This window comes from Suricata suricatta, chromosome 17 (genome assembly GCF_006229205.1).
Source record: "Suricata suricatta isolate VVHF042 chromosome 17, meerkat_22Aug2017_6uvM2_HiC, whole genome shotgun sequence".
NCBI classification, from domain to species: Eukaryota; Metazoa; Chordata; class Mammalia; order Carnivora; family Herpestidae; genus Suricata; species Suricata suricatta.
The window spans coordinates 44832029-44845895 of record NC_043716.1 but is presented as its reverse complement, the minus strand read 5'-3'; the positions used below and the strand labels follow the sequence as shown (position 1 = coordinate 44845895).

Sequence of the window (13867 nt, the reverse complement as noted above, 5' to 3'; positions counted from 1 at the left end):
GGAAGAGGACCTAATGTTACTGCAGGAAGATTAAGCTCAGTATATTCCAAGGCAGTTACCTCTGTCCCACCTGAAGGATTTGAGTCATCGCTGCCTACAGCCTATATATTAGATACTAATATTTTTACTTGTATCAGCTAATATTTTTCCCTTTAAGTGGACACTCTATATCCTTGCCACCTTAAGTGTTAAGTTAGTGTCACTTGGGTGCCTGGGTGGCTCAGTCAGTTTAGCATCCGACTTCGGCTCAGGTCATGATCTCATGGTTCATGAGTTCGAGCCCCACATTAGACTCTCTGGTGACAGCTCAGAGCCTGGAGCCTGCTTCCGACTCTGTCTCTCTCTCTGCCCGTCCCCAGCTCACACTCTTTCTTTCTCTCCCTCAAAAATAAATAAAAACATTAAAAAAATTTTTTGAGTGTCTCTTGTCAGCAATATAAGGTAATAATAAAAATGAATAAAGAAAGCAAAATGATGGTATTAAAATCTAATATAGGTACCACAAAGCCACAGAGATATTTCGTTCTTTATTTTGGATTCCCTCCTTCTCTTTGTACATGTAATACACATAATTGCTCCCATGTCAGAATGTGTTGTACTTGGATATGTATTGATCATGTGGGTGTGGTTTCCTTTGTTTCAACCCAACTGAATGAAGTTGTGTTCTCGCGTTAACTGAAAGGAAAAGAACCTGCTTATCAGTAGCCAAGATTTACCTTTTAGAGTCCCCTAATCAGACACGAAGTTGGAGAAGGGCTCCTCTTTTCTTTGTGAATTGCTAAATAGTCCCCAGCGCGAATCAGATTGGCTCTGGGGCTGCGCGGGCAGGAAACCTATGTTCTTGCTGGGCGTGTGGGCAGTCTTGACGCTGGAGCTGCCTTCAAGCTTTAAGAATGTTCTACATTTTGTGTCTTTAAGACCTTGCAACCATGGAAGAGAGAATACAAAGGCGGTATTATGAAAAGCTGACGGAATTCGTGGCAGATATGACCAAAATTTTTGATAACTGTCGTTACTACAATCCGAGTGACTCGCCTTTTTACCAGTGTGCAGAAGTTCTTGAATCATTCTTTGTACAGAAATTGAAAGGATTCAAGGCAAGCAGGTGAGCAGATGCGTTCCGTGTTCTAAATTAATCCAGCTTCTCCAGCTCTTTTTGTCTACGAGATCAGCCAGTGCAGTTTGATAAATTTGAACCTTGAAATCAAGAAAAAAAAAATCAGGACTCTAGCATTACAATATCATGCCCAAGGACAAGAGAACAGACTCAATAATGAGAAGTTTCTGAGTTTGTGATCTGCTTAAAGTTTTTTGTTTTTTGCTTTTTGTTTTTTAAATTAAAAAAAAAAAAACTTACCAGTTGCTTATAGGATGCAAGATGCTATCTTAAATGCCACGGGGCAGGGGCACCTGACTGGCTCAGTTGAAAGAGTGTGCAACTCCTGATCTTGGGGTTGTGAATTCAAGCCCCATGTTGGGTGTAGAGTTTACTTAATAAAATATATATGTGTGTGTGTATATATATATATAATATGTGTATATATATATGATATATATTATATATATACACACAAACACACACACATATATATATATTTTAATATATTTTAAAAAGAAACGTGCCATGGGGCACATAAAAATGTAGCAAAACAGAGCTTTTGCCTTTGTTGAGTTTACCAAAGCATAACAATCACTGTTCTATAGGGTAGAGTAAGGGGAAGACCAGGAAGGGGATTTCAGCACTTTCTCCTTCATTTGTTTGCTGTATTTTTGAAATCATAAAATGTTCTATTTCTCTGGGTATTTTTCCTGTTGGCAAGACTAGACTTTAAGTCCACAGACCTTTACTTTGAACCTCCAGTAACACAGAAGCAGTGAGCAACTTTGCGGGATATTCGGACATAGCACGTTCGTGCCTTTTGTTTCTGAACCTCAGTCTCCCCTTCTCAAGCTCTTGACTTTCTTCTTTCCCACAGAGCCTGGTTCTCTCTTCCTGTGGTAACTGCCACCGCTCTGTAGCCCTGACGCTCACCCCTCCCCAGCCCCCACCCACCAGTGTGCATGCCCCGTCCTCCCTAGAGGTTCTGATTGTGTAGATCTTGGCTGGTCTGGGACCTGGGCATCTCTGTTATCTAGTGAACTCTGCGTATCAAAGTGTAAGAATCCGTGCTCTGCTTAGTTATTTTCCTCTGAGGAAAATCCACAGGGTGTTGCATCTCCTGTCCCGCGGCAAGGCAGATCAAAAACTGTGTTTTAGAATCAGTTTACATGAACTAGAAGTGAAGGACCAGCCTAGCTAACGTGTCCCAAGGAATCAGAAAGTACAGGCACGGAAGGAAGGACACTGGGTAGGAAGGCAGGCTCTGGACCAAGAACGAAGAGATTTACAGAATCCCTAAAACTTCCCCTTTGCATGCTCGCCTGTCTGTTAACCCATTAGCTGTAGAACCTAAAGTGGCAGAGGACTTACTCAATAAGGTAAAGCCCCTCGTAAAATAATAATGAAGAAATAAAAAGGGGTGAGCTCAGAATATGAAAAGAATATGGTTGATGTTAGCTGAGGAGATTTCCACAGATTCTGGAATACAGAGAGCAGATGAAAGAGGGTCTGGCCACGCCAGGGACGCCACGGCCCAGACTCCTCCTGCTCGATGGCCCTTCAGCAGAGGGGACAGCTTGCTGACCAGCCAGCCCGCTGCCAGTCTCCGACATGGAGACTCCAAGACACGTTAGAAGGCAGGAGAGGGGTCAAAGATTGCATTTAGGCTAGTCACCCTTTTGAACCCAAGTACAGGTGCCCTGTGTAGGAAGCCCAAAGAGCTGTAAGAACACAAGTTTCTGCCCTTAAGAAATGGAGTAAACTGTCTGCAGAGAAGTGGAGTAGACAGAAGAGAACTGGGGTCAGAGTCAAGTCCCCTGACCTGAGGTTTGGGTGGGTCCACAGCCCCGTCACCTGCCGCTGTGGCTCTCGCCTGGGATCATTTGCCCACCCCCGTACTTCCCACGGGATGTTTAGCGATGCCGGGAGGCGTTTCTTTTGTCACTCGGAGGTGGACATAGGGCTGACATCTGATAGGCCAGAGAGGCAGCTGCACACCCTCATGCACGAGGCCGCCCCCACAACAGAGCATTACCCAGCCCCCAAATGGCAGTAGTGTTGAAATTAAGAAACTGTGCTAGAAGGCGACACTTGCCAGTCAGCCCTACACGAGTACGTAGGGCTTTGCAGGCACCTATCTGGTCCTTTAACTTATTCTCCTGAAGTGTGAACAAACAGCCAGGGATGACCAGGTATGTAAGGAAAGCTTGCAGTGGAAAAGAGAAAGGTCAAGGTATAACAGAACAGATCAAAGAGAACTTTAAAAACAAAACAACCCTCTAAATCATGCCCCAAGGGAAATTTTATGAGATAGTGAACCTAGGGGCACCTGGCTGGCTCAGTTGGTGGAGCATGATCTTGGGGTCATGAGTTTAACCCCCACACTGTGTAGAGTTTACTTAAAGGTGGGGGGGGGCCTTGAATCTACAAAATGGCGTAAAGGGTATTAGGAATAAAGAATGATTAGAGTGGCTAGAAAGAAAAACTAAACGAATTGTAAACAGTGACAGTTAAAATCAAAGACTTAAATGCATTGTAGCATTTCCAATACTCACTTAATGGAAATTCCAGAAAGGAAGAAGAGAGAAGACTGAAGGGAGGAAATTAACAAAAGACTAATATAAAAAAATTCCCTGAGCTGATGAGAGCATAAGTCTTCAAGTCCAAGCAAAACAGATCCGTTCATTCATCAAATGGTTGCGGAGACCCTGCTCTGTGTCAGATAATTGAATCCCTGTGCGGCTCGCATCCTTGTGGGGTGAGCTGGGTAGGGAATGATGAGGACAGTTGGTAGACATAATAAACCAGCTGGACAGATGGGAAAAGTCCATCCCACATTTGCATCACTGTACAATTATCAGATGCCAAGGATAAAAGAAGTTTCTCTAAGGGAGATAGACAACCTATAAAGCAATACGAATTAGACTGGTATCAGACTTTTCTCTAACAACATGGAATGCCAGAGGATTTGGGAGGAATACATCTAAAAGTTTGATTTTCAGCCTAGGATTCTGTGTCCAACCGAACAGTCAAGGGCAGAGGCAGAACAAATACACTTTCAGTCATGGAAGGACTCAGAAAGGGACTTCTTCCCATGAATCCTTTCTTAGCAAGTTATTTTAAGATGTGCACTAGCAAAATGAAACAAATCAAGAAAACAAAAGGTCTTGGGTCCAAGAAACAAGAGCTTCAAGAAAATAATAGGAAGTACGCTAGCCCGCGATGCCATTCGAACAGCAGGCCAATGCAGCAGGCAATCCGAACTGGAGCAAGAGAATTGAACATTCCCAAGAGGAAGGTGTCTGGGGGGGAATAAATGACTCACACATTAGATAGTTACTAGTTTAAGAACGTAAGAGGAACAAATGAAAGGCAATTCAAGATCCCATGGAAAACAAAGCTGTATAGGGATGCTAAGAATGCCCTCTTACCCAAGGAGTGGGTGGCAGGAAGAGAAAAATATTTACATAGTCCTAATACTGTAAGCAGTACATTGATGTTCAACTTTTAGAATCTACCTGTAGACAAAGCACAGAAAGGTTTAATTTAAAGTTAGAAGTAAAAGTTGGATTCAAGAATGGAGGCGGGAACATGGTTATATGAGATTAGTTATCATGTGCTGTAACGGGATTTAAGCAAGATAAAGTTCATAAGAAATAGCAGTATAAGAACTCTACCTACCGAAGAACTGCAGTTCAGAGTAATCGATCCTAGGGAGCCTGGACTTGAGGTTGAGTAAACATCGGGATAAGAAGGCCACAACCTATTTTAAGTCTCTCCCTGCTTTTGTATTTGTACTTCTTGCACTTATTCCTCCAATTAAATTTCTACAGTTGCTTTTTTTTTTTATTATTGGAAAGGCTTAATTTAGCCTTCGGTGGTCACTGTGAGGGGGGAGCTGGGGACTTGGATCCCACCCTGCTTCCGTCTCCCGGGCGAGCCCAGAGTGGGAGTGGCGGCAGGTGGAAGCACGGAAGGAGGCGGTCCGGGGGCGGGGTCTGCGCGTCGCAGGGCCGCGGAGGGGAGCTTATCACCCACTTAACGTTCGGTAGCCTTTTATTTCATTTGGGTTCACATAATATTCATTAAGGAATGTGGGAGCAAACTGACAAGTTTTCTCAATTCTATAAAATGAAATGTGAGGAGATTTTAGGGTATTTTTGTTGCTTTCCAGGTTTAAGGCAGAATGAAACCTCCATGTAGCCGTTCATTGAAACGTGATTGATTTATGGGTGTACAGTATTTCCATTGCCATGTTTTCCCCATTTTTAATTTATGGTCTCCAGCATCGTTTGCACATTATTTTCATTGCTCTGCTTTGTTACAATTCATCATTTACACCATCCATGTTCTTTCTTTTCTTACAGATTCTGATATCTTTAGTCTGAATTTTTAACTGGAATCAGACCTGGATGTTGGGGTCACTCTTTCTTTTATTGTTCCACGTGATTACCTAATTCACAGTTGCCCCCCCCCCAAGTTCATACTAGTTAATTTAATGTTTTAATGTTGAAAATATATGTACAGTAGTAAATGGTTTATCCTAGCGGCCGTGTTGAACAATGTACTTAAGAACTGTAAACCCCCGGGATGCTGTATTTATCCGCGCCGCCGCCGTGGACCGCGCTCTGACAGTCCTGGCGGCTGCGCGGGGGTGTGGTTTTTACTAACGAAGGTTGTGAATAAAACTGTGAAACTAGAGAGGAGACTTTCTGGACTTTCAATAGAAAAATGTGATTTTAATACTGCTATTTCTCTTTTTTTTAATATAATTTTTTCTTCCTATTCCCCAAATCAATGTAAATAAGCATGTATGTACACACACACATACACACACACACCTTTACCACAATGGTAATGCGTCTGTAAATGTTTCTATTTGTCCCATTGGCTAAAAATGTATAGTCTTTATTAGATGAATATATATATATATATATATTATATTTTAATAATGGCTTTTTCCAGTGAACTATCATGTTTCAGTGTACAGTGAAAATTTCTATTATAGGTTAACAGTTTCTTACTTGCTCTCATGTATTTGCTTGCCAAGGGTAAATGAAAGAACATGACTGCTTCTTCTCCCAGACAGACCGACCTTGGCATCCAAATAAAGCATCATTGTTTTCAAAAATGAAGGGTGCTTAATTGTTCCCTTTTTTCTGTATTCTGTAGGTCTCATAACAACAAACTGCAGTCTACAGCTTCTTAAAGTTCAGCGTGTTAACCTAACATAGAACACAGCAGGAATCTGGTTGTCTGAACTATTTTAAATTAAGGAGCCAGATGTTCTTAGTCAGGTTATCCTGACAAGACTTGACCTAAACTTCGTTTTTATTGGTCATAACAGTCCAATTATATTCTTGGCCCATTTTGTCCAACGGACAAAGGAAAAGCAAAGTCAACGACACCATTATCTTGTCAAGATCAAATGGTTTTACTATTGTGGCAGAAGCGGGAAAACTTTGTTTATTGAAAAAAAAAGAAAAAAGAAAGCAAGAAAAAAAGATAATATGGGGTCAAGTGTAACTCCATGGAAATGCCACGTCTGCTCTTCAGTGAAGAAGCTGGTTTAGAGTCTCACAGAAAACTTTTGACTGTATTTATTTATTGTTGCAAAAAAGACGCTTTTTTATTGCTGCCCTCATTTGTCAGCTAATTATTTTTTCTTATAAAATCCAGCCCTGGTTACATGTAATCCATTCTGTATCTTATCATGATTCCTGTAGGTAAAAGTACAAGACGACCTCTAGATGTCTTTTCTTTCTATGAAAGGAGCTGCTATGTACACATATGCACACACACACACACACACACACACAACTGGGAATCAACAATGAGTTTATTGTTCATGGTAGATAAAAATTAAGCTTGCATAAAGGTTGGGCTGAGTGGTCCTGGACTACAGACTCTGTTGCCTTGAATATAACAGTACAATTTGTCATTTACTCTGCACCAGGCTAAACTGAGTAAAATCTATTTGAAGGTATCTTGTTTGTAAACATTTGTCAGATTCTAATTTTTTTTCTTTTTGTATTAAAATTCAACTATGGATGTATATGAAACAAAATAAATGGAGATCATTTTTCTCCCACAGATGGTGTCTTTGAATGTGCGCTAATGATTATCTGTAATAAGCCTTTGAGGGGAGAGGGCGGGCCGCAAGGTAAACAGAGGGCTGACGCTCTGTAACTGTACCTGCGTTCCTCCAGGACGGTAGCGGCCCCTCATTTGTATAATTCCCGGCCCGCTGTCACTGCGTCAAAGAGAAATCTTCAGGGGTGCTAATCCTGTTGCATCAATTGATCGTACTAATAAAAAAGGCAATGTGGCAAAATACACATTGCCCTCATCCGTACCTGATGTCATGCGAGGCAAGTTAGCAGTTATGGACAGCGACTGCTATTTTATGACGGGCATTTTTTAGATGACTTCATCCATTGTGTATCTTTCGTTTGTTGGTTGAATTGTTTGGGTTTCTTGGGGACTTTTTGTTTTTGTTTTTTTGTTTTATTATTTTTTTCCACATAAAACGTAATGTAAGCAAGTAAGGGAAAGGATGGAAACAGCAGAGGAAGGTATATTTTGCATGTTTTTTTCTCTCGGTGTTCTAACCTTCCACATTGCGTTCCCGCGTTGTAAGAATCGCTTCTGTAACATCTGCCGCAGTTGGTTTGTGCAGCTTTGCAAAAATTTTACTAGACTTTGCACTGATTCGTATTAGCTTTGTCCTAACAGTTTCTGGAATTTGTCTAATCATGTCTTTAAAGTTTCCTTCTGTTGAATCTCACCCTGCTATGCAAGACCTTTCCCAGCCCTTAGTTTCTTAAAGAAAGAGGTTGCTCCAGTCTTCAGTTCTTCCTCGTTAGACTCAGGTGTGCAGGCTGTGCTGGGTCAGTTTTATGTCATGAAGCCCATTCCTTTTTGTACATACAAGTGTCACTTAAACCTCTGCTTACAAACTTCAAGAGACTAACCGCTCAACACAAAAATGTGGAAACAGTTTTTTGCTTAAATTACTAACACGGAAGTAGTTAAAAACAGGTTATTTTGTCCTTTTACTTTTCAAAAAAATGTCACCTGTTGTATGCACTGTGCTGATGCAAGAGTCCTACAGTTTAATGAACTATAAAGTTATTCTGCATCTCATCACGTCACAGTATTTCTGTACTATTTATTCATATATATAGAGATATAGAGGTATATGGGCTTAATCATTTGAAACTTGTTGCGGCAAGAACTTTCCTACCTGTAGGCAATAGATTGCTATGTTTTTAACAGATTGTGGCAAATTCTAAACAGCAATTCTTTTTGTACGTAATAGGACATTTCATCCTAGAAAAATAAAGTAATGTTTTTGACATTGGATTTGGTGCAGTTTCTAATGAAACAGTGGTTGGTTGGTTGGTTGGTTGATATATTTTCTGTAGCCATGGGCATTGCCATATTGTACCCAAAAAAAGGTAAATGTTATGGGAATCCTCAGACCAGGAAGATGTTAATTTCATATGTGCATTTAATAGTATGAAGCCTTTGGCAATTTCTATCACCATATAAATAGACATTTTATAGTTTTATCAACTATAGAGCTTTAGTCTTTTCAAAAGTAATTTTTGAAAAACATACATTCTTCTATAATGAATTTCACAAGCTGCTTTTCTATGCGTATTCTCTGACAAGCTCCTGCTGTTCAGTAAGATACATGTATTACATCTGTTTTGCTTTCAACAGTCCAAGTAGCAGAATGCATATTTATTTGTAAAACACGGTTAGGATTTTTCTACTTAGTTTTGTAAATATATTGAATTTGCATCTAGTAGGTGTCCTTGGCCTAACATATTGGTGCTTGTGGTCTCATCTGCCAAGTTCACAGTCCTTGAAAACATTTCATAGTAAGTATTTTCATAATATTAGGGAATTACGCTTTTTTTTCCCATCCAAATTCTGCAGGATTTGTATTTTAGCTAATGTCCTGCGTAGGTTAAAAAAATTTGTGTGTGTGTGTGTGTGTGTGTGTGTGTGTGAACTTTCAGAGCTATTTTCTAAAGTAAAACAATTGCCTTTTTATATTTCAAATGGCCTGGAGTGTTATTTAGGGACCCTGAGATTTTGCTGTTGTTTATAATCTACCTTCCCAGAATCTGTAAATCGAGGTTCTTTCCCGGTTTGTATTCATCTTTGTGTGTTTCTGATATTAAAGAGCCAGCCTGGTGGTGACAGGCTAAGCTGGACCGGGCTACGTGGTTGTGGTGGCACCCGCTTGTTTCAGGATGGAGGGTATTCCCCAAAGCCGCCCGGTTCCTGGTCCGGAATGTCAGAATAGTGCTACCTCCTGGGCGAAGCAGCGTCTTACTAAGTGCTGGGTGGGGAAGAACCAGCCGAGTAATACCAAGTATTCTGAGGTACACTTCTGGATACTTAGAGTAAGCTACTGAGAAAGACCTTTCTTAGAAGGTCACACCCCGTTTGATCCAATTTGGACGAAATTCAACTGAAGAGGAGGCATATTTTTTTTAATGAAAAAGTCCCAGACCTGAAACTGGGATTATAATCCAATTGGTGGGTCAGTTTTTAGGGGTTTGCCTACATGTGTTTGATCCACCTTAAAAATGATTGAAGGGAAATATAAACAAACAGTGCCAAATGGTATCTTTTAAAACTTAAAAGGACCCCAAAAAAGCATATATATATTTTTTATAGACCTGAAAGCAAGACAAGTGCTTTTCTTTCCCTTGAGTCCTAATAGCTTAATTAAAGGAGGGATGCTGTTGAGTTCCTCTCAAGGGCAATGGAGTATTTTATTGATGAGGGACTATTGGCCGTGCACATAGCCTTTTAGTCTTTGGAGCACAAATCCATGTGCTGAGAAAAATTTTTCAGGACAGAAAGATTAGGAACTACAATGAATTTGCTACTTAAAATTTTCCATAATATTAAAATTGCAGCCAATGAGATTCTTCTTAACCTTTTTTGCCTAACTTGGGATTCTCATTCTTACCGCCTCCTGTGTACAGCCCCCCTCACCCACCACTGTTTTCTCTCCCTGGAGCCTCAGGGGTCTCCATTGCAACCTGGTCTCCAATGATGGCCGTACGCTGCCTGGGCAGTTTCTAAAAAGCCGGCCTGCTTGTGTTTGCCGAGATGCACGCACCAGGTGTCTGACCCCAAGCATCAGCCAGATCACATAACTTCCAGCTTACCTACTTGGCCATTTTGCAGTTTCCCCACCGCATTGTTCAAGATTACCACTTGGCCTTTTCACACTGAAAACTTCGGCTTCGGTTTTTGTGATTGGCGGGACTTATGTCTGTTAATCTTTATTCTTAAAAAACAAACAAAACCAGCCAGTAGCTCTTCAATTTGCTGCTTACTCTACTGCTGATAGTCGCTGTTATAATGCAGCTGATTCATTCCCAAGAAGCAATTCTACTGTGGTTTTTAGTAAGTTTCAGCAAGACTCACTTTGGGGAAACTCTGAAAATCCCTCAGTAATGCTTTGCCACAGGACGGTCAGAACCTCTCAGATGTTACTTTAGCCCTTAGCCCCCTGTTTGGGACAAACCAGGTAATAAATAATATTTCTCACACAATCAGATGTTACATCTTAACGCTACAGCTGCTGACTTCCTTGCGGATGCTCTCGCGTGTTGGCCTCAACGTGCTTTAGGTACAGTGCTTCCGCGTGGCCGTTAAAGATGGCTGTCTAAAGACCCATCTCGAGCTCCGGAGTGCATCCCCTTTGAGACCAGATAGGCTGTTCTTCCTCGTTAGTGCAGTTCCTGTTTCTCTCAGGCAGGAAGCTTCAACCACGAGTTATCCGTGTCTCTACTCACATGTTTCAAATTAACTGAAAAAAACCTTAATGTGTTTGTGGATTCAAGTATAAAATCAATATTATATTCAGCTAGTGATTATACCTTTTCCAACCCAACCAGGGAGTGTTTAAAATTCACATATTTGCACGCTGTCATTGAATATTGGTTCCAGGGTTTTTGGAGTAAGTTTAAGAAGGCTTTTTCCCAAACCTTTAGAGTTCAGTGGGGCTTAAAACAAACAAACAAACAAAAACAAAAACAAACCGGTGCATCCAAGATCTGATTTCAAGGCAGGATTTACTACTTTACAAACACAAACATGATACTTGATCTTAAGAGAAAAATGACATCAGATACCGAGAATATGTTTAGCATTGGGATAGTTGCCAGTTTGGCACAAAACATATGTTTTTAGGAACAAGGAGGCATGAAAATAAACTATTTCTTACATTTTGGTACAGCGGGAACACTTGTTTGAATAATATGTTGCCTGAATTAAGCCCATTCATACTCTTTAATTGTGAAACTTTAATACTTGTCTTGAGCTCTGACCCTAGTGTTTGCTCTAAATGACATTTCATATATGTCTTTTGACTCGTGCACTGTTATGTACAGAATTTAAAATGTGATGCTTTTAGTATGAAACTTGGTTTGATACACGATATAACCTATTCAAAAGCTGTATATTTAAAATCAAGGAAATGTTTTTTTGTGAACTATTTCTACTGAAGAATGTATTTAAATTAAAATAATTAAAAACAAACACCATGAAGCAGTGATCTGTTAACTGGACAGGTCAGTTATCTGAGCCATGTGAATAACCGCCCCTAGAATTGAATGACCTTGCCCGGCAGCTCAGAAGCAGGCCATTGAAGAAGCATCGTGTAAATAAGAAAGTGGCAATTTCAGGATTCGAGGTGGAGCTACACGATCCGATCCGTTCTCAAAGGAGCTGCACGCCCCGCCCCACGGAAGACCCCATTATTTGACGACAGACCTTCCCCGTCTTGTTGCTGAGAGCCAAGTCTCTTATGATCCAGACGTGCAAGGACAGTAGTACATTTCAAACACATTGGGTGTGAATTGCACCGTGCACTTGCCCGTCCCTTTTTCGGTTAAATCTCTTCACATAGCTGCCGCTGCTCCTGAGCAGTCCATCTCCTGGTCTGAGCCGCCCTTTCAGCACCTGGAGCAGGGCTGTGGGGAGCTGCCGTCTCTTATGGTAGATGTGGCCCATCACGATATACCTGCTGCCTGAAAAAAAGTAACCAAGGTTTAAACCACAGTGTCTCTTAAATGCCAAGAAACAGAAAGAAAATGTTGAGACCGTCAAGAAATGCCTAAGCTTGAGGCACCTGGCTGGCTCATTCAGTAGAGCGTGCAACTCTTGATCTTTGGGGTTGTGGGGTTTTTTTTTTTTTTTATGAAGGAGAATGCGCATGAGCAGCGGTGGGGGTGAGAGAGAAAGAATGTCTCCAGCAGTTTCCATGCTCTGCGCAGAGCTGGAAGCAGGACTCCAACTCAGGACCCTGGCATGACCTGAGCCAAAATCAATCAGACACTCAATGGACTGAGCCCACCCCAGGCCCCCCCCCCCAAATAAAATCCTTTTTAAAAAAAGAAAAAAGGGGCGCCTGGGTGGCTCAGTCGGTTAAGCATCCGGCTTCGGCTCAGGTCAGATCTCACGGTTCGTGGGTTCGAGCCTCGCGTCGGGCTCTGTGCTGACAGCTCAGAGCCTGGAGCCTGTTTCGGAATCTGTGTCTCCCTCTCTCTCTGACCCTCCCCTGCTCCAGCTGTCTCTCTCTGTCTCTCAAAAATAAAATAAAAAGCAATAAAAAAAATTTAAAAAAAGAAAAAAAAAGCCCAAGCTTGAACCTATTATCTTGCTGCATATGTTCATTCTCAGTCATCTCGCCCTCAAACAGGTGGAAAAGGTCTGGTGACCTTTTAGAAGATAACCAGATAATCACCTTGTAACCAGCCAACATCACAGAACAAAAGGTGCTAATCACAATGTTTCAGGAGGATTTTTCCAGAACACATGTCTAGAAAGATGTGGGAGTGGGTATTTCCTACCCCCGCCCCCAAAGAGTTTTCTAAACTTTTCCTAGAAGCCTCTTAGGCATCCCTCTGGCAATGCTGTTTCATCACTCCATTTGTCCACAAATATTTGATTGGCTGCTTAGTCCCGAAACATCTGTTCTCACCTAGAGGCACGGGGAGGCTGGTGGAGCGTAAATCGGAGTGACCGAAATACGACCTGTCGCCTGTAAACTATTCATTTTGAATACTCTCCCCCCCCCACCCCCACCACCGGTACTGGGATGACCAACAGAGGAGCTGTGGTGCCCAAGTTACAAGTGGTGACATAAAGTCCGTATATAAAGCGGTCAGATGAGTTTCAATACCGGGTTTAAATTCTGGACATGGCTTATTGCAGTTGGAGGAGTCTAGGGCTAAAATGTGGACTCGGAAGAAAAACCCGTCCGGAGTGATGTACAGGCGGTTCATCTTGTACAGCCCGTCCCGGTCCACCAGCAGAGTCACCAGCCGGATCCCTGCGCCGAGCACGTCCACGTCATGCACGATTCCGTTCACTGCTGCTTTCAGAAAATAAAGAGTTTTGAAGAAATGAATTTCCTCTCCTTCCCCAGTGAGCTTTGCACACATCACGAACTAGTCCACACGGGTCTGAGGACTGCAGGATCGAGTGGGTGGGTATCTCCAGGGTCTGCCCTAGGGGAGTCCGCGAGCACAGCCCGCCGCTCTGGGCTCGGAAAGGCTCGCCTCGCGGCCTGGGCTCTGCAGCCCGGGCCCGGGAGGAGCTGCGGGGCGGGGCTCACCGAATTCGCTCGCGCAGTAGGACTCGCGCTCGTCCAGGTCCGCCCTGCAAGCGCGCGCGCAGGGCTCGGCGCCGGGCTCCGCGTCCCTCCGCGGCAGGCTCAGGCGCGGCGGC

The 13867-nt window shown here is 42.4% G+C and overlaps 3 protein-coding genes and 1 long non-coding RNA gene across 12 annotated transcripts in view; 1 reads left to right on the top strand and 3 right to left on the bottom strand.

Moving 5' to 3' along the window:
- The window catches only part of BPTF (bromodomain PHD finger transcription factor), a 151176-nt gene extending 142712 nt beyond the window's left edge, over positions 1–8464 (top strand). For 8 of the 9 annotated variants that reach the window (XM_029929144.1, XM_029929151.1, XM_029929152.1 and 5 more), the window contains 2 exons: positions 919–1105; positions 6272–8464. In XM_029929144.1, the coding sequence (XP_029785004.1) occupies positions 919–1105; positions 6272–6308 (224 nt within the window). In that variant the 3' untranslated portion in view covers positions 6309–8464. Of the gene's footprint in view, positions 1–918; positions 1106–5466; positions 5801–6271 lie in introns of those variants that run through there. The other variant, XM_029929146.1, reaches the window with a different exon arrangement.
- On the bottom strand, positions 509–10764 carry LOC115282915. The gene is made up of 2 exons (XR_003904799.1): positions 10683–10764; positions 509–1197 (listed from the first exon to the last, which is right to left on the bottom strand). It is a non-coding gene; the product is annotated as an uncharacterized LOC115282915 (long non-coding RNA).
- A 425-nt stretch (positions 10765–11189) lies between these two features.
- C17H17orf58 (chromosome 17 C17orf58 homolog) lies at positions 11190–13859 on the bottom strand. The gene is made up of 3 exons (XM_029929154.1): positions 13755–13859; positions 13320–13511; positions 11190–12165 (listed from the first exon to the last, which is right to left on the bottom strand). The coding sequence occupies exons 2-3, from the start codon at positions 13420–13422 to the stop codon at positions 11975–11977; spliced, it is 294 nt and encodes a 97-aa protein (XP_029785014.1). The 5' UTR covers positions 13423–13511; positions 13755–13859; the 3' UTR covers positions 11190–11974.
- LOC115281654 (regulating synaptic membrane exocytosis protein 1) overlaps positions 13648–13867 on the bottom strand; it is a 2878-nt gene continuing 2658 nt past the window's right edge. Inside the window, exon 4 of the mRNA XM_029927073.1 lies at positions 13648–13736. Coding sequence (XP_029782933.1) covers positions 13648–13736 — 89 coding nt within the window. The remainder of the gene's footprint in view (positions 13737–13867) is intronic.